A 20,992-nucleotide genomic window follows, 5' to 3' on the forward strand; every position below is an offset into this window, starting at 1 on the left:
TACTGGACGTATTCAACAGCAAAAAGAAAACGTAATCGTTATATAAAATGAGAGATAGAGAGGGAATGAAAAAACTAGCGGTAAACAATAGAAGGAAACGAGTATATACATGTACATGTATATACACATATGACAGTGGACTTGGTTCAAACTCGACTAGAAGACCGAACACTGGCCATGACGGTGATCGCACCTGGATCCTGTGTATCCTCTTTTCAATCTCGTCTTCGGCCGTTTCTTTCTCCACTCCCTCATCCGAACTGCACCGCTGCACAGATCCTTGCGTCGTCTCTTTACCTAAATGCAGTTTGGATCGTGGACGAAGATGGGCGGAGGTCGACGATTGGATGCAAGTGCTAGGATGATCGGGACTTTGGAAGCTATTCGAAGAAGAGGTGGCGGGACACTCCTTCGGATTTACTTCGGAAGCGTCTACGAGAGACTTTGTATACGACTCTGTCCGTGGATCGTGGGAAGGAGGAGACGTTAAAGGGAGATCGGGGGACGACAATCGGACATTGTTTGGCAAGCAACGATCCAACGACAAGTCTGAATCGATCGCTTGATTGTTAATCACGTCAAGTGACAAGCTATGATCCGGTCTTCGCTCGCTCTCATTCGATAGATAAGTGCTATAGTCTCTCCAGCTACATATGCCACCGGGCAAATCGGCTATCATACGCTCCGTATTGGGTGTGCCGAAAAAGAAACGCGAATCTCCATAAGTGTCCCGTGATCTACCGCCCGAATTGTCGCCGTCGCGATCATCGTCACGATCTCTGGGACGATGACGATCGTCGGAATCGCGGACGTTACTGCGTGAGAGTCTTTTTTTCATGTGAAAGGCTAAGTTCTCGAAGTGATCGCGTTCAGCTTCGTGATAGCGTCGTTTGTCAGGCCAAAAACCATGGTCGATGGAGAGGCATTGCGAATTAGATAATTTGGACGTAGGTTGCTCCTGCAGGAAAGATACCGATGAGACGTTCTTACGTCGGTCAGGACTTAAAACTAAAATCTCATCCGCTATGTAGAATTGTACTTTGGACCCCTTCAGGGGCTCGATTGAAACATCGAAGTTCTCTTGTTCGATGCTCTCAACGCGTTTCAACTCGTCTTCATCTTTGAAGGAGTGTTGCCCGGCCGATGATAATTCACCGAGGGGTAATGAATGCTTTATAGCGCTATTCAAGTCGCTCGAAGATTCTACCGGCGTGTCATTAATTTGCTGAACATCACTAATTTGATTGGATTGATCTATTCTAATTTTATCAGATTTATTTATTTCAATATCATCTGGGATTGATTTTATTTCTGTGACGTCTCTGTGAATCATCGGAATATCGTGTAATTCCAAAGTGTCATCAGATTCAGGATCGAGTTTTTGTATTTGAGGCAATTCGGTTTCTTTTGTATCAGCTATCGTCAAAGTGATGTTGCAGTCGGATGCAGCTTCTTCGGGTTTAATGAATTTTTCTTTTTGATCAATAATTTGTTCAGTCTCCGTGATAGTTTCCATCTTTTCTGAATCTACTATTGATTCTGCAGCATTATTCTTTTCTAATGTTTCTATTTGTTTTTCATAAGTTTCCTGTTCTTGCGTTTCTCCTTTTATTTCTTTATTAGATGTTTCAAAGTTTTCTTCAAGTTTCTCAATTGAAACATGTTCTTCTTCTTCCCTGGAAGCGAAACTAGATTCTGTTTTCAAGTCTATTTCTTTTTCAGTTACATCAATCATTTTGCTTGTAGTCGGTACATTTTCAGTTATAATATCAATAATATCTTCTTTTATTTCTTTATTAGATGTTTCAAAATTTTCCTCAAGTTTCATCTCAATTGAAACATGTTCTTCTTCTTCCCTGGAATCGAAAGTAGATTCTGTTTTCAAGTCTATTTCTTTTTCAGTTACATCAATCATTTTGCTCGTAGTCGGTGCATTTTCATCTATAATGTTGATAATATCTTCTGTCGGACATTTTGACAAATCTTTTTGTTCCTGAGACTCTTGTATATCTTCGATTTTAGCATCATACTTTTTCAAGGATTTTTCTTCAAGTTCATCTCCCTTTTCAGATGGCGGATTTTTAATTTCAGATATTTCCGTTTCTATAGAAGATGAAAGTAATTTAGATTTCTCAATATTTTCTTGTTTAATTGTTTCTGATGTGACAGAGGAATCGTTTTTATCAATTGTGTCTATCAAAATTTGTGAAGTTTTAGTTGATTCGTCCTCTACTTTTTGATTTTTGTCATCTTCCTCTTTGGTCTGTGTAATATCAGGTATTACATCTTTAGACACATTTATAATCTCAACGTTTTCTGCAGTAAATAGAGTTTCACCTTCCGTGGAATCAGCCGTAAATGTCTTTATGGAATCTTGAGGCTTGGATTTATTTGACCGTTTTTCTTTCTTTGCTTTAGCTTTACTCTTGTATTTTTCTTTATCTTTTATAGGATTTATTTGTGAAAGTAATGTTTTATTTTCGGTTACGGCTTTAGATGTTTCTGAAGACTTCTCAGTGGTTTCTATTGTAGTTTGTATTTCAGATGACGATTGATCATTTTTCTCTGCAGATGCAACATCTATTCTATCTTTTAACGCAATATTTGTATCTTCTTCTGTTATTTCAACTGTTTTTTCGACTTTAATATCTTCGGTAATATTTGTGTTGTCAATTGAGTCGATGGATTTGTTTTGAACAGCATCTTCTTCCACATCAAATTCTTTTTTCTCGCTTGGCTCATTTTGCAATAAAGTTTTTGCTTTTTTCTTTTGCCTTCGTTTCTCCGCTCTTGTAAGTTTAGAAATTTCTTTCTGTTTCATTATATTTTCTTCTATTGGTTTTATGTTCGATTTTTCATACATCTTTGTATCTTTTGGTTCGTCAACTGTTATGTTCTGCTCGCTTTCTTGTTCTATAGTTTTATCAAAAATCATAGTCTGTTCAATATTTTCTTGTTTGTTAATCTCCTCCGCTGGAATTTGTTCACTCTCCGAATTCGTTGATTTACTACATGCTATATCTGTAGTACCTGCTTCTTCGAGTTTTATTTTTACTTCGTCGTCTAATTTTGGCTCCGCTAATTCCTTCTTCTCTTCCAAATCTCCAGTTACAACCGCTTCCTTACTTGTATCGGATACATCTTCAATCAATTGTTCAGTAACGACTTTTACTTTCTTATTTTTCGATTTTTTCTTAGATTTCGTAACATTACTCTGCTTTGTAATTGGACATGTTTTTACATTTTTACATTCATTCTCTTGCGCATTTGTATCTTTAATTAATTGTGTTTCTTTTATCGATTGGTCTTCTATATTTTTAATTTCCTGATTTTCAGTCGCAATATTTTCTGAAGGAAAATTAGATATTTCCACCTCAAATTTCTGCTCCTCTTTTGGTTTTTCGATATGCGTTAATTCTTCTTGCTCATTAACTTGAGTGTGTTGTTTTATTTGACCCTTGCTAAGCTTGTTCTTCTCCGGCTTACTTTTTCTGGCTTCAAATGTTTCATCTTGTTCGGGCTTTATTTCTTGAATAGTTTCACTCTCAACATTCTGAATTTCACTCTCGGTAAGTAATTTTTCATTTTCTTTTTTACGTTTTGAATCTTTTTGCCGCTTTGCATTTTTATTCTTAGATACATTCATCTTTTCAGATGGTTCAGCAAGTTCTTGCACAACATCTTTTTTAATAATACTCGCTAACTCATCGCGTTCCACGTCACTTACTTTTTGTTCATTTTCATAACTTTGTGTAGGTTCCTTATTCTTATCTTCGATTTTTTTCTTGGTTTTAATATTTTCAGATTCTACATTTTTAATTTTCTTTTTGTCCAAATTTGAAATTTCTCTTTCAATTGCGTGTCCTTCATTTCGTCTAGCACTTCGAGAACGCGATCTAGAACGTCTAGAGCGCAATTCTTTTCGATTGACAAATTCCATGAAACCTTGTTCGTCTACTTGAATCAAATTCTCTATCGGTTTTGGTTCCAAGGTTTCTTGTACATAAATTTGAACCTGCGCCAAAGGTCGTTGTCCTACAGCCTGTTCTAGCTTAGAAAGATTTTGCTCGGGACTAGGAACATTATTAACGTCTGGCAATTCTATCGATTTTTTGCCAACTACTGCAGCCCATGTTTCCGCTTTCGTACATATTTCGTCGTCTTTTGATTCAGTATAATTAACACAAGTAGACGAGAGAGATGTTTCTTTCTCCATTTCTTCTATCCAAGAAATTGACTCGTTTTGGAAAATAGGATTTGCTATGTCTGTTTTTTGATCGGCAGATTGATGCATTATTTTATCAACTTGTTTATCCTGCTCTAATAATTTTTCCGTATTTAAATTTTCATGCATCTCGTTGGAAGTAGATACTTTTGCATTGTCTTTATCATCGAGCTTCAATTGAATAGGTTCAACACATGTGTTAGGAGTAACGCATATTTCTTCTTGAGTCTCGGAAGGAGTTCGTCGAGAAGAGGCTGCGACTTGTGCATAAGATTTATTGGTTTCTTTAAGCTGTTTATTTGATTCAATAGATTTTTCCGCGATTGGTTCGATAGTTTCATCTGTTGTTTTTAACTCGTCGTTAATATCTTTGCTTGTTTGATCTTCTAATGGAGAGGAATATATATCTTGTTTTGATGAAATTTCACACGAATTATCCACGACGGACGCTTGTGGTTGTTCCACAATATTTTTGGCGTCATTTATTGTATCTTGACAAATAATAGCGAATGTTTGAGTATTCAAAGAATCATCTTTCAAAATAGTTGTTTCTACATCTTTAGTCCCGACGATATTTGCCCACGATTTGGCATTCGAATTTAATGGACTGTCGTATTTAGGCACGTTATTCTCTATTGATTCTTGTTGTTCTTGTACAATCAATGATGTTTCAAGTACATTCGGTTCGATTTCCGTTGTAGAAGATGAGCTACTCTGATCTTCTTGATGTTTCGATATTGCTGATTTATCTTTCAATTTGATTGCAGACTTTTCCATTTGCTTCTTAGATTTTTTACTAGATTTTGATTTGTTTTCCTTTGACAATGGTTTTTCGTGTGCTTCATCAAGAGTATCTTTTTCTTTCGATAAAGACTCATTTAAAACTTTCAATTTTGCAGTTTCGCTTTCAGTAGCATCTGTTTTAATTTCAACGTCGTTTTGTTTCTTAGATGCAGATTTAATCTTTGTATCTTTGGATTTTGCATCTTTATGTTTTGGTTCCTTTTTCTTCTTTAGCTGGTTCTCCATTTTGTCGCTTTGCTTCTTGCTATCCGTATACAAAATATTATTTTGAATATCTTCTATGCCAATATGATATTCATCCTTAACAGCAATTTCCATTAGAGTTGCATTATCTAAGGTTTCAATTTGTGCCTCTTCCTTCTCAATTTTTTCCTCCGACTCTTCGATCATTATTTCCCTCTTTTCAATTTTTTCTTCTTCTTTTTCAATTATTATTTCTTTCTTTTTATCCTCTTCTTCTGATTTTTCAATCTTTGCTTCTTTCTCAATCTCTTCTTCTCGTTTTTCAATAACTGGTTCTTCCTTCTCAATATTTTCTTCTTTATTTTTAGCTTGATCGTCAAGAGTGACATTTGTTATTGTTTGAGTTTCTAGGACATCAAAGTCGTCATCAAGTATTATTTCCTCGTCAAGAAGATCAATCCAAGCATCATCAGATTTCAAGTTTATAGATGATATTACTGGTGTTGTTTTAATTTCCCTCTTTTCAATTTTTTCTTCTTGGTTTTCAATCATTATTTCTATCTTTTCATTCTCTTCTTCTGGTTTTTCAATCTTTGCTTCTTTTTCACTTTCCTCTTCTCGTTTTTCAATAATTGGTTCTTTCTTCTCAATATCTTCTTCTTTATTTTTAGTTTGATCGTCCAAAGTGACATCTGTTATTGTTTGAGTTTCCGGAACGTCAAAGTCATCATCAAGTATTATTTCCTCGTCCAGAAGATCAATCCAAGCATCATCAGATTTCAAGTTTATAGATGGTATCGTTTTAATTTCTAGTAATTCTTGCTCGGTCTTAATATTATCTTTCGTAACAGCTTCTTCCACTTGTATATTTGTGTCTGTTATTGCTCCATCATCTATCAATTGATTATCATTGATTTTTTCAACGGGTAATACAATGGAAGTATTTAATTCTGTAATTTCGCTGATTGCTTGCGATGCTGAATCAATGCTAGTACTATTTATATCTTCCGTTATATCAGTAAGTGATATAGTATTAGCAGATGTGTCAATTAATGTTACATCTTGTTGTAAAGTTTCTTCAGCTGACCATGCATCTATTGTCATTTCCTTTTCAATAGTTTGTTCAATACTATCTACTGCAGAATCGGAATCATCAGTTGATGTAGATATAGATTTTTCAGAGATGGACTTATTTTTAATCCATTGTGATTCAATCTCGTAAAAACTGCTGATCGGATATTTTGATGTCTCTATGATAAGAGCGTGTCTTCTGCGATTAATTTCAGACATTCCTTGGTTCGTTGATTTAGGTTTCATCACTGATTCTTGTACAATTCTTTCTATACTTCTCTCTTCGGATTTTGCTGGAATTACAGTAGGGGGCGGTTGAGCCTCTTTCACAACTTTGACTATTTTGAAATGACGGTAGAAATTACTTTCTGCATGATTATAAGCGTGGCGATCCATGGCATAAGGCTTGATAATATCTAATAAATAATCAGGTATTATTTGCTTCTTTGTCTTTACATTTTCGGATATATTCTCACTCTTTATTTTACTGATTGTGAGAGCATCTTCACATTTCGTCTCAATTTCTGTTGGTTCATCTACCGCTTTTTCTTGATTATTCTGAGTTATTATTTCGACACTGACTTTATTTTCTTCTGGTTCTTTCTTTTCTATATTCGGAATATATTCGTCTTGATTAATTTTGTTAATTAATGCAGTATCCGTTTCAGAATTATTAGCATCTTGATTTTGTGTAATATTATCATTATTCGGTGAAATAATGTCGTTGGAGAACGTTTCTTCTTTCTCCGTATTTTCTTCAGAAATTTTTATGTCCGATTGATGAGGTTCTTCCTGCTTAATTGTAAATTCATTTAATAAAATTGATTGTTCCTGTTTTTCGACGTTATCATCTAAATGAGTAACAAGTTCTTCTTTCTTGTCCTCATGCGCAATGATCGATGCATCATGGAATTTTTCCGAAATACCCGGGCAAATCTTCCTATTTTGCATGTTATCTAACGAAGCTGATTCATCGGATGTCGTTACGTTCTCAGTGGAACTCGCGGAAATTAAACCTATTTTTTCAAAATTTATCGCCTGATCTGATTGTGCCGGACAATTAGAAGCGGGAAAATCGTTCGGTACCCTAGCGTAAGTAGTGGTGAGACTAGCCTCTACGGTTTCAGGACGCAAAGTGATCAATTCGGTAACTTTGGAGCCTACGATTTTGGGTAGGGGTATATTTTCTAAAATCTCCACCGACTTAACGGATTTGACATCGGCAGGTTTGACTGTTATCGATCCTGGGACACTGGTGCTGGTAGTGGTTACGGTAATAACCGTTTTTTCTATGATTAAAGCCTTTCCTGTTGGCGATTGCTCGGATTCTAAATTGTTAGAAATATTTTCCTCGTGTTGCTCATGTATTTCAGCCTCGCCTACCGAATAGCTTGAAACTTTAGAATCGGATTCAGATTCAGTGTCTTTTGATAATTCTTGCGTCTCATCGGTCTTAACGTTATCAATTTTTGCAGGCGAAGATGGATTTTTGTCTAATTCTTCTTCTTTGGGACAAATTTTTGCCTCCGAAATGTCTTTTTTCTTTATTAAATGTTCCTTGAAAACAATTGTTTCTTGGAACTTATCGTGAAAGGAAGAAGAATGCTTTGTCTGTTCAGTGATTTGTTTAGGAGGTAAGACTTCTTTCCTTTTCGTGCATTTCGATATTGCTTTTTTGGACGCAACATTTTCTGATTTTTCAATTTTTATTGGAAGATCTTTATCGATAATATCGGTCTTAATATCTTCGTTGTCTTTGACAATTGATTTTTGTTTAATTGATTTTTGATCAAATTTCCCTTCTTCGATAATTTCATGTTTTTCTTCCACATTCATATCATCCACTTCTGGAGATCGCTCAGATAATGCAAGAGAAGTTTCTGTAGCAGAAATAATTTCAGGTAAATTTTCAAATGCGGTAGAATCAGTCAATTCCTTTTCCAGTACTGTAACTTCTGCAATCGACGTAGAGACTGCTTCTGGTTTATCAGCATCTTTGATAAACTCCATAGTTTTGCTATGTTCATTTTCCGTTATTGATGTAACTGGCTCGACGATTGCAGTCTGATCCACATCTTTCAATTCGGCTTTCTTTGCAGCTTTTATATCAGTTGCTGATGTGGTAGATTGAATGACAGTTTTGCTCTTGGACTTGTCCTTTTTCTTACTTTTAGAAACAGATGGTACGCGTTTATTAACTTGGCCAAGCGTCGCATTCTCACTTTCATCTATTTTATTAAGGCTATTTTCAGCATCCGCTTTTGATTGAGTAACACAACTGTTATCGGGTACATGCTCAGTCAAATTTGTTTTTTCTACAGATTGATCTTGAATGGCATTTTCTATCGCAGATGTATCTGAAGATTTTGAGAAAGATTCGGTATTAAATTCATCTTTTTCTCCAACAGATTTATTTTCGCTTTCAACAAGCTGCGGTGTTTTAATGTCATCTTTGCTTATTTTATTTTTATCTTGAGCATTCAATTTGGCTTTCTGAGATTTCTTGTGTTTCCCCGTTTTCATCTGACGTTTCTCTGTCTCGCGTTTCTCAGTTTTCTCAATCATTTTAATATGGCTACTGATAGCTTTTTTCTCATCCATTGCATCTGCGGCTTCTCTTGTAAGGTTTTCCGTTTCTAATTTTGCTTCGTTAAGTTCCAGTTTTTTATTTTCTGTCAATTCTTCAGCTTTATTTCTATCGTAACATATTTTACCATTTTTACACGTAATATCAGTTTGTACTGTATCTTGTGTTTTTGAAAGTATATTAGATGGTAATATGATTTCTTCTGATGGAATTTCAAGATTGGCAATTATTTCTGCTGTTTCTGCAATTTCAGTTTCGATTATCTGTTCTGATTTTGGAACATTAATTTCTTGATTTTTCGATTCCTTGATTTCCGTGTCATTCAAATTTATTTTAGTTTCATCTAGATCTTTGCTTGGCGGAATTAATGTATGATCGATTGCAGCCTCAGATTTTATTTTGCTTTTAGCTTTGTCTTTCTTTTTAGAATTAGTTTTATCTTTCGCATTGCTATTTACTTTATTTGCAATTTCTGCTGTGTCAAGTGCCTTTAAATTTGAATCTTTTGTTTTGATATTAATTACTGATTCAATAGACTTCAGATATTTATCGTCAGTTGTTTCTTTAGCATCTTTTTCAAGTTTTTCTTGAATTTTATTACTCTCAGCGTCGAATTCTGACTTTTTCAATTTTGCTTTTTTCTCTTTCTTTGAAGTATCTTTCTGTCTCTTTGTGCTTTCAATTTTTTCCGTATTTGATTTCTCATTATCCAACTCGATCTTGCGAGCGACTGACAGTTCTGCAATTTCTGTTATATTGCTTTCTTCTATGTTTATTTTATCATTTTTCTTATTTAGAATATCGGATTGTTTCTGGACTTTATTCTCGGAAGATTCTTTATTTTGTTCTTTGTCTTTTGTATGCTTATCCGTTTTATGTTTCGTTTTAACATCGGATTTGTTAGAATTAGCTTGGCTATCGTTACTGATTTGAGATTGGTTTCTTAATATTTCGTTGGAAATGTCTTTCTGGACTTTCTCTTCACCGTTAGAATTTGAAACTTTCATTTTTGTATCTTCTGTATTTTCTTCTTTATTTTCTTTATTTTGCAATGTAGTTTCTGACAATACATTTTCTTTTATTTTCGTTATTTCTTTAGCCTTTCTTGACTTCACGGATGTTTCGCTAGATTTTTTCTGTTTTTTATCAGCATCATCTTTAGATTTTCCCAGCGCCTCGTTAGCAGAATTTTGAGATTTGTTTTGTTCTTCGATTTGATCTTTAAGCTTTTCTCTTTGGGATTTTATTTTCTGCTTATCCATATCTTCGATCTCTTTAAGAGCTTTGTCAATTTCATCTCCTACAGATTTGTTTACCTTTCTTTTCTTTTGCTTACGTTTCTTTTCTTTCAGCAGATTCGTATCTTTGGATTCAATCATTTGTTTTTCTCGTTGCACTGGTTTTTCTTCTCTTTTCTCCTTTTCTGAGTTATCACTGATGATATTAGATTCGTCTTGCGTTTCCAATTGTTTCGACGGATTTAATTTTTCCTTTTTCTGTTTCTCTATTGGCTTATCAACAAGCTTTCGAGATTTTTTCTCATCTGTTTGTTCAGTTTCATTCGACTGCTTCTTTTTCGTCTCCCGTTTCTTTATCATGTCCCAGTCGTTCTTCTTGGACTGTTTAAATTGCTTGGATTTTGAAATCGAATGCGAATCTTCCTCGCACTTCGATTCTTGCAACGGCGATAATTCATTGAGTGATAGAGAGGATTGCTCCTTATTCTGTTGATCCACGGTCGGCGATTTGTTGGTGACACGTGTTGAAGTAATGCGCGGACTAAGTCCCTGCGAAAGTATTTGCGCGTAAGAAAAGATTTGCGCTTTGGTTTCAATATCATTCAACTCATCTCTTCCTTCCGTTTTGGCTGGAGAAGCTTCCGAGACATTTACAAGCTCTTCCTGTTTAGATTTGTCGACAGATTCAGTCATAATCGCGTCTTCGGGAATTTCCTGTCTAGCTACTGGTGCTTCAATAGGCTTCTCTACTAACATCTCGTGTCTCCCGTCATTAATAGAACATTGTTGTTGCATCGGAGTTTGTTGATAAACATCCGACGTTGGGAGATATGCAGTTTGCACCACATAATGCTCGGGCGCGTAAGTTAAAGAGCTGTTATTATAGGGATTCAAGTTTGTAGGATCGAGCTGTTGCACTTGTTGATGACCGGAAGACGGATAAACATACGAACTTACTGGATACGTTCTGAGCTGAGACCCGATAAAACCTATCAACTTCGGCATCGGTTCCGGTATATAATCGTAGATCTCGGTTGACTGCACTGTCTCGGCGACTGGCTGTCTCGGCACGTTCTCGTAAGGCTTGGCGTGTTGCAGCATATCTTCCAAGTCTTTGTCGGCCCAGTTGCTCGGCCCAGATTCGGCGTAGCTTTGTTCCTCTCCTTTTATCGCGGAAATTTCAGAAGTTTGGCAGTAAGCCTCCGCGATTTGTACATTTTCTACCTGCGTCTCTTGCGTTGGCGCGACTTGAGAAGCTTCGGCGATTTGTTGAGCTTCGTCTACGTTCGCAGCGAAGCTCACGGTGATTTGTTCCGTGCGGGGAGATTGAGTTCGACAGCGTGAAGAGTCCCCGGATAAAGGAACCATCTCTTGCCTGGCTGGCTCCGCAAAAGCAGTGTTAGCCTGCGTCGTCTGCATACATCCGCGAAGGATATCGGCATAGGAAGTGGAACCGGGAACCCACATAGGACTGGGCGAACGTCCTTTTTGTTCTTCACGCGGTGCCAGAATGTTTCTTGAGGATTCGGTTCGGGCTTCTTGCCTGCGAGTCGCGTTAAATCGACGATTGTCGTATCTGTCAACTTGTTCCTCTTGAATCGCCTTCGAACCTCTCCCATTAGACGAGTTCATCTTGCGCGTAGGTGATCGTCCTCGATGAGTTACGGGCGATTCAAGAACTTCAGGCGTATCTTGCTGATTCTCTTCTACTCCTATTGCAGCTTGATCGTCCAATGTCTGCCCGCATTGCGCCTGCATTTTAGTTTGTGGTTGCGTCTTTGGTTTTGGGGTCCAAGTTTTGGGGTCAAAGTCAATTTCCTGAATTTGTGCTTTGGACATCTGTGCTTCATTTAATGGAAGACATTCTACGGTCGATTTCTGAACTATAAGCGCAGGTCGTAATACTTGCGTGACCGTGGTAGAAGGGGTAACATCCCGTTGCTGTCTGTACGGACTACAGTTTCTCGAACTCGGGCTAGTACGTCCCGCTGCGATATCGGCATACGAGGCCTGACCGATGAGCCGGTATTCGTTTGAAGATACGTAGTACGGATCTACCGCGTATATTTGATCCAGCAGTGTTTTGCTGCGTTGCTTCCAATCTTCCATCCGTTCCTGCAGGCTCTGCTTTATCCATCACGGAAGGTCAGCCAAGGCACAACAATGGAATACATATGTCAATTTCGAGGATTCTTTTTACATTCTCATTATGGGATAGGGGCAATAATTATTTTTCAAGCTAAGATTTATTTGAGCGAGGGTATGAAAAAAAATCTCTATCGAATCTCGCAAGATACACAAGTTAACTGAATGGGTTTCGTGAATGAATCAACAATACTCGATTGGCAATAAACAGGACTTTTATTTCCCTTAATTATATCGTGTGGCTATTTAAGCAAAGATATTTAAGACGAAAGAGAGCGCTCATATACATGATAACATAATCCTTTTTTTTCCTTTATTATCAAAGATAATATAATCCCGTTTAAAATATTCGATTAGAAAATCAAAAATCGATAAAAACTCTTACTTAGAAAAGTTGTGTAAAGCTAAAAATATATAATGCTTGATTTTATCGAGGAACGCCGACGACGAAGACGAAAGTTTCATATTATATTTTCACTAGTTTGTCCTTGTCGTTAATATCGCCTCCGATCAAGTTTTAGACATGGAACTTGATACGTGGCAGTTATCGTCATCGTTATTCTTCGATTGTCACGGTAGCAAATAAAGATATTAAAAAAACTCAAGAGTGATTTGATTCGTATAATTAATAACCGAAGTTAACGACAATCAGATCCGAACACATCCAACGGCAATAGATCTTTATTATCATGGGTCCGAGGGTTCTAAATCCGGTGTCCCTCGTTGCACGATTAGCTTGGATCTTTCAGTACGTGCCTGAATTTTACTTTGCAAGGATTTGATTTTTTCGCGGCAGATCTAATCGCGCATAGAATCGTAAACGCAAAATGAGAGCGCATAACACGTCGAACGAGCGAGAGAAAAAGAGTGAGGAATAGGGATGTTGAGGAGGAGGAAGAGTATAGAATAAAAGAAGTGACAATCAGAAATGACGAATGATGAGCAAAATGAAGACGATCCCGATAGCAGCCCCGAGGATGGCGTAGACGATAATGATTGCAAAAAGGGACGAGATACGATAACGACCAAGGTGATGAGATAAAAGGATGTGATAGTGACAGATAAAGTAGCACAGGCAATCGTTGGAAGTAGCGAAGGTGTAAAGGAATAGGAAGTATAGCAAAGAAAAATTCATAAATGAAATAATTGGTCAAATGTGAGCAACAAAATAATAATCAACAGAATCTAATTATAAATCGTAAGAAAAGAAGGCTTGGGTATTCTGTCTGTATGTCCTGCACGGTCTCTCGACACGCTTCTTGACATCGGAGGTCACTTGATTTTCGTGGGACTTTCGTAAGTGCCCGTTTCCACGTTAAATAAAGGTCCAAAGATTACATAAGGAATGTGTATATGTGAACGGTGCATGACACATTTTAAGTGAATGTGCGAGAATATACTTCGCGTTTTGCCATGATCTTTCATCCTAATTAGCGTGTGTGCGTGATTGCTTATTTACGTTGATGCACACGCGCGCGCGCACGTGCCCGTGTAGACACATATGTATATACGTGTAAGAGCGAATATATACGAAAATGTAGCGATGTACATCGTACGAAGTAAACAATAAAAAAAATAAACCAGAAAAAGAAACACAGAAAACAAGCAAAATCAAGTAATCTCCTTCAGAACAACAGTTCGAATCATTTTAGGAACTAAGGTACGTACGTCTGTGAAGTAGATTATGTGTATACGTAAGTGTGAGAAAGAAAAACGAAACAAAATAGTTAGAACATGATACCAACCAGCACCCCGTAAAATAATGTACCACCATGATGAACACGTAGAACCAAAATCTTTCATTTTCCAATTTGTTAACAAGTGATAAATATTATCATGTAAAGAAGAGTAGAATAAATTACTTCCTAATCAATTTCCAATTTTCGCATTGTTTATTGCAAGAAGCGTAGGATAGGCAAATTTAATAATTATTAGTAGATTATATAATTATATGATAGTAAGATTTGATATAAGAATTTTTAATTAGACATTTTTTTTTAGAATTATGCGTTAGGCAGGTAATTTATCTAAAATTTAATATAAATAATAACAAGGAGTTTGATTGATAAATAAAGTTTTGCAGGTGAGGATACGAAAATAAGGTTTGCAAATGAAAGAAAAATGTAAGATGTTATGAAATGAAAGCGGGTATAATATACACATGACCAAAAACATCTTCATACAAATTAATTATATTAATATTATTAAATTTTTAATATAATTTAATTAATTCATATTATTTGATAATTAAATATAATAATTTCGACTTGATAAATTCGATCATAAACTGATGAAAATGTTTCATCCAAGAAGATGTTTTCGCTGATGGTTGTTTATACATATAGTTATTCGCCATTTCTTAATAAAATTTTATATTGAAAAAATATTACTCGATAATATTCTTTTCATCATTATAAGTTTGTGGAATTTATTTTAGAAATATTTCGAAATATAGGTTTCTTTCTGACATGGTAAGATAAAATGGCTAATAACTCGGAAACATGTTCTATATACATATATGGTTAGTGGCTCGATCGACGGTTAGTTAGAAGTGCATTTCTGATTGTGCTCTATTGCTATTTTTAAATAAAAAAAAAAAATTTGCCTAACCGCGCACGTGAAAACGCTGAAAACTACCTCCGACAATAGCACGCACGATACAATAATTCAAAGAGTTATAATAATAAAGGAACGCGTTTTTTCTTGGTGGTGGTTTTGAGTTGGTATCGAAAATGTCATTAAATGCCAAAATTAACTGCTGCTTCAGCGCACTTGTGCAAGTAATGGAAAAAAGATTAGCCTACCTGTTGCTCTTGGAAAGCCTTTTCTCGATCGTTTGTCATATACGTCGGGCTGAGCACTGTTCTCAGCTGTTGCTCCACCTGCACGATACATTGTCTCAATTGTTGAATTTCCTGAAACGAAAACAAAACCATCTTTCGCTCGCGATACAGAGAAAAAGAGAATTGTGAATGATTTGTGATCGATCGGCACTTTTTCCCAATCCGCTAACCTGTTGATATTGATCTATCTGCGCTAAACAGACTTCTAGAGAACTGGTTTGTTCTTTGACAGTGTTGTGAAGAGCATTGAGTTCGGCGATCAAATCGTCAGCTGCGTTTCTCACTCGGTTATCACCGCCGATACCGGACCTAAAGTGCACCTCGAGCTTCTCTACCGAGATTGTGATCTTCGTCTTTTGGATCGCGATGTCGCTAAGCATTTTCTCGCGGATCGCATGCTGATCGCGCAACGATTTCTTCTTGTTCTGCGGCGACTCCAATGTCTGTCTGGCTTTCTCCATCCAATTTCGCGCGTCCTTCATTTTCTTCTCACATTGCTCCCATTCTTCGCTGGCCTCTTGCAGCAATGCGTTCTGCAATACGGGGACTTTCGGTTTAATTGAAATAATAATTGTTTAGATATCAATTCAAGATTCACTAGTTATTCACTAACCCTTTCCAATAGCTGACCCTCGACCTGTACTTTGCCCTCTTCCGCTTCGGCCAGCTTTTCTGGCAAATCCCCTACGCTAGTTACCTGACCGATATTTTCTAATTCTCTACTCATATCGCTAAGATTTTTATTCACTTGCTTGCAGCTCTTGACCGCCGTCTATAAAATGAAGATAGTGTCAGCTGAGTACCGTTATGTATATTCTAGAATGCGAAAATGACTGTTTCTCCACATACCGAGTATTCGTGCAGTCTTTGTCTGGATTGCACAAGGGTGCTGAGCTTGAGCGGCTCGACTAGAAATTGTTTCTTTTCTTCCGTCCATGCTTTAACATCCGCATAAAGAGTTAGGAACCTCTGCCAGGCATCTAAGGTGTCGCCTACAATTTGTTTCTTCTCCTCCAACCAGCTTTTGACTTGCGCCAACTGCTCGGTGAGATTGTTGATTGTGCTGTTGATCAACTCCTTCTCGGCGTCATCTCTTGTATTCTTAATGATGGTTTGCCCGTTTTTCGTCAATCGTTCGAGCCTGTCACTGATTGTGCCCAGCTCATTCTGTATCTGTCTGAGATGTTCCCTGAGAACGGCCGGCTCGATCGATCTGTTTTGCACCTTGAGTTCAGCCTGTCGGATCCATGCCTGCACTTCATCCACGTCGGTCAGATAGTCCGATCTGGTGGTCCTGGCTCGTTTCTGCTCTCTCTGTTTCTCCTCCATCGCTTGTGCTGTTGCCTCGGCACAGAGTTCGAGTGCGGTCAAATGCTGAGTAATGTCGCTCGGTACCAGCTGCTGGCTAGCTTGGTACCGCGCCTTAATGCTTCCTGAGAATTTTTTCGCAGTCTCGACGAAGTCCTCGACTTGCGACTGCAAGCCGCCTAGTTCAGCCTCGATTGCGTCTTGATCAATGCCGTAAACGTATAAGTTCGAGGCGCTTTCGCGCGCCTCGTTCAATCGTTTCCGCAAACGCTCGATCTCACGCTCAATGTTCTCGAGCGCCTCCAAATCTTCGCTCGCCTTTTCGGACTTGCCACGAAGCGAGCCAATGAGTCTGAAATGACGATTCAGACAGTGACTTTTTGTGAATAGCGAGAACACTTCTCGCAGAGATTAAAGAAGCGGCGCTTAAAGATATACTATTTTTACATAGACGCATTGAATGCATGATAATGTAAATAAATACAATTAAACATTTAAAGGAAGATTTTTTAAGAACGTTTTATTGTTTAAATAAAACTATATATCTGATTAACATATTTATTCCTATAATATCTCTCCTGATAGAAAAGATTGGATATAAATACCATTAATTATCAAAAATTTTATAGTACAGATTATTTATAAATTAAGTGGTATAAAATGTATAATTAAAAATAATTTTTATTTTCGGCAACATTGCATAACTCTTTGAAATATTGCTCCGACGACATAATAGTACAAATAAGTATAAATTAGAGAGACAGATATATTACATTAAAGATTCGCGTAAAAAAGATTTTATGAAATTAGTAGATTGAAAAACTAATTATTTACAGCGAGGTGAGACAAATTTAGAATCGGAAATGCGTGTCGTTGTGTTTTCGCCTGGCCCGATCCCAGGCGAAGTCGCAGAGTCGGGGCAGCCTTGGCTAAAAGTAGACGAAGAAAGTATGTACCAACGGGAACTTAGCTAACTATGCATATTTGTGGCACACTACGAGGAAGACTACTACACACAATTTTTTGAGAAAGGCGATTATTTTATTTAATGCTATTATGTATTTTTAGTTTTGGAATTTTAATTTAATAATTAATGTTTTATTTAATAATCGGTGCCCTTTGAAGCGAAATGTTATTACATTTTTATTTTTACTCTTTCCATAATTTTTAAATCAAATAAGCTATTCAAGACAATAAAAATGCGCCTAAGATTAAATAAAATATTGATTCTTGTAGTAAGACAAATTATAAATGTAATTTTTTTTTATTTTATTCTCCGCACGAAAAATGTTTTCATTTTTTTAGTGTAAATGTAAAGAAGCTTTTTATTTAAATACAGAGATAATGCAAGTATATAATCTTTTCATGTCAGCTATCAAATACGCAGTCAATATAATGCAGAATAATTTAAATATTGATGTCATCTGCCAAGAATTTGCATGCTGTCATCATCCTTTCGAAAAAAAGCGTCATAATTTCAATTTAGTTAACACGAAATAATCAATTTTTCAATGATTACAACATATATTTTTACTTGTTAAAAATGTGCAAAATTACAGCTTTAAAATATATCATGATTTTGTCTTCTTATCCTTCATAAAGAGAAAGTTTACTCCTGATGAAAAAATGTAATTATTAATCTATTATAATTGATCGCGTTACAGCATAATCTCTTAATTTGAATGTACAATTATAATAAATTATCATCGCATTTTTGCTGATTTTTGTTCCGTTGCTCGAAACAACTCTTTTCTTGTAGATTTTCTTCTTGTGATGACATCATCACATAAAATTAAATCATCGGTTGGATGCAATCTCTTGCTAAATATAATAATTTCGTTGTGCGTAATATTAAAAAAACGTGGATCTTTCAGGCGAGAGAAACTTATTCAAATTTATATGATAACAATTTTTTATACCGCTTTATGCCCACGCAATAACAAAATTGCGTATCTAAATCAATAAGAATTTAATAAATTGCGTATTGCGTGCCACAACAGCCGAATTAAATTTATTAATGAGTTTCGTTTGAGAAATTATTAACATTTACATATTACAATCTATTTCCGGCGCTATGTGTCGAGTGCAAAATGATTATCTGTTCTCACGCGGTTTCGCGTAATTCACAATGATTTCATCGATCGCGTAATTTGCTAATCACGGATTGTGCGATTATTTCATTAATATAGCTGCTATAAAAATTTCTCATTAACGCTAACATTTGAATGAAATCACTTTTAATTTCTCTATACGAATATCCCTCTCTACACGATATTTATAGTCATAATCAACGCGTGGTAAGTCAACAATATGTACCTATGTATCCGTTATGCGATAATCGCGCGGTATTCGCGGTTTTCACAATATAATCGATGGCGAACTGAATGCAAACTTCTCACTTTCTTCTCTTTTTTTTTCTCTCCGCTTATTTTTTTCTTTAATCCTCGTTCTTGTTCTCGCGTTTATTCGGACAACAATATGGCGCGGCACTATCAAGCTAAACAGCAGGGTTCGTAGTTCGAAACGTTATTGGAAGGATGTAGTCAGATGTGGTCGCTAAAGCTAGCTTTCGTCGGCATGTTCGTCGAGACGCATTGGCCAGGCGCCGCGACGCATGCGGCCTGGTCTTAAGACCGGCTCAACTAGCCAAGAACGACATCCTAAGAATAATCGGCTGAAGACCGATGAGTTACGGGGATCATGTGAAACAATTTTGAATGATAAAACAATTTGAATGAAAAAATATAGCATTTATATCGCGCGATTTGTAACCAGAACATTTACTATAGCTAGTTTCATAGTTTCTTAGCTTTTTATTATAAACGTTTTTTGCACGATGCGTTATATATTTTTTTGTAATTTGTCATTAATTTTTTCTTGATGAAGATGTAAAAGAAATGGCAAAAGTTTATACTTCAATCAAACTGAGCCAGTAGATTTTTACATTTGTATTGCATATTAAATTTAATCGGTACTGTGACTATCATAATGAAACACGAGTCATAAAAACAATTCCGTAATAGTATGACGATTGAAATCGTGACGAAGATTACATGCATATACTATTGTTCAAAAAGACAGAGATATATAAATGTTAGAAGATATAAATTAAGATAAAAGTATGAAAAAAATATAATAAAAAGAGAACCTGAATCAATCTATCAATTTAATCTTTATTAAAATCAATTGATGAGGAAAATAAATTAATTTTGCATATCTTAAATATGTAGAGAATTGACGAGAATATGTAGAGACTTGTAGAGAATTTATATATATATATATATATATATATATATATCGTAATTATATATTTCGAAACAAATCGCATAATATATCATGTAATTTTTATTATTTAATATGCTAATATATATATTATATACAATAATGATATGATCTATATTTATATTTATATATTTTTTCAGATAACTAATCTGAAGGAAAATTGAAAGATCAAGCAGTTATATTTGTTTAATACAAGAAAGTATTTATATTAAAAAGTAATATAAAATAATGTAAAAATTGAACATTCTCTTATATAAAATTAATTTTTGTAATATAAATATTTATATGCGGAATCTCTATAAGCATATTTATGAGCATATAAAAGAATTGATTGATTTTTTTATTTATAAATAGATATATTTAAAAATACATTTTTATTTAAATATATCTTTAACAGAAGAGATATATACCAATAGAGATGAATTAGATCCACGTAACTTGGTTGTTTTTTTTAAAATAGTTAAAGATAAAAGAAAAATATTATTAAGCAAAATTAGAAATAATTTTTGTTAAATACGGCACATTTCTATATTATTTTTATGTATTTTACGGACATAGTTGCAAAGCGCAATGTAATTCATCTATAAAAAACTATCAAAAAGTTATGCTGAAAAATTATTAAATTGCCCATAAAAATCTGGAAACAAAAATGTTTGTTTCTTTTGTAATTCATTTCAAGAAATTTAGGTAGCAATTCAGCCTTTGAATTTGATTTTGAAGCTTTAAATTGTATTCGAAAGAAAATTAAAATATGTAATTTTTTTGAATTTTTAAAATGCAATGAATTGTGGATTTAAAAACAGATATCTTTTAGATAATTTTATATATTAACTCTTGCGAGTTAATTAAAAGAGACACTATTGATAAAAGACACTATTAATAGAAGAAAATTTTTATTTTCTATCATTATCTTCTGTTGTTGATATCTCTTTTATCAATTTTTAGAAAAAATGTAGATTAAATTCTAACTTATAAAAATATATAAATATATAATATATAAATATATATAAAAATATATAAAAATATAAAAATATATAAATATATAATATATAAATATATAAATATATAAAAAATATATAAATATCGATCAGAATCCAATCAATATGTTTCTTAAAGTTTTGTTTCTTTTCGCGCTTTTTCTGAATTTTAATTATACAAAACCAAAATTGTTGTTGATTATTAAATATACTCTTTCAAGAATTTATAAACAGCATAATCTCTCATGCTGATTGTGTTTTGATACACGTTTTGATTAATGACGAATTGTACATTTTTAACGTAACATTTTTTCCTATTATTTTTTTCT

General features: G+C 35.0%; 1 protein-coding gene across 1 annotated transcript in view; it reads right to left on the reverse strand.

The window, feature by feature from the left end:
• LOC105254148 (nesprin-1) overlaps window positions 1-20,992 on the reverse strand; it is a 95,375-nt gene that overhangs the window by 29,926 nt on the left and 44,457 nt on the right. Inside the window, 5 exon segments of the mRNA XM_025406823.1 lie at window positions 194-12,235; window positions 15,058-15,168; window positions 15,267-15,629; window positions 15,710-15,868; window positions 15,946-16,756. Coding sequence (XP_025262608.1) covers window positions 194-12,235; window positions 15,058-15,168; window positions 15,267-15,629; window positions 15,710-15,868; window positions 15,946-16,756 — 13,486 coding nt within the window.

The sequence above is a fragment of the Camponotus floridanus genome, unplaced genomic scaffold, assembly GCF_003227725.1.
Source record: "Camponotus floridanus strain SB8 unplaced genomic scaffold, Cflo_v7.5 scaffold156, whole genome shotgun sequence".
Lineage (NCBI taxonomy): Eukaryota > Metazoa > Arthropoda > Insecta > Hymenoptera > Formicidae > Camponotus > Camponotus floridanus.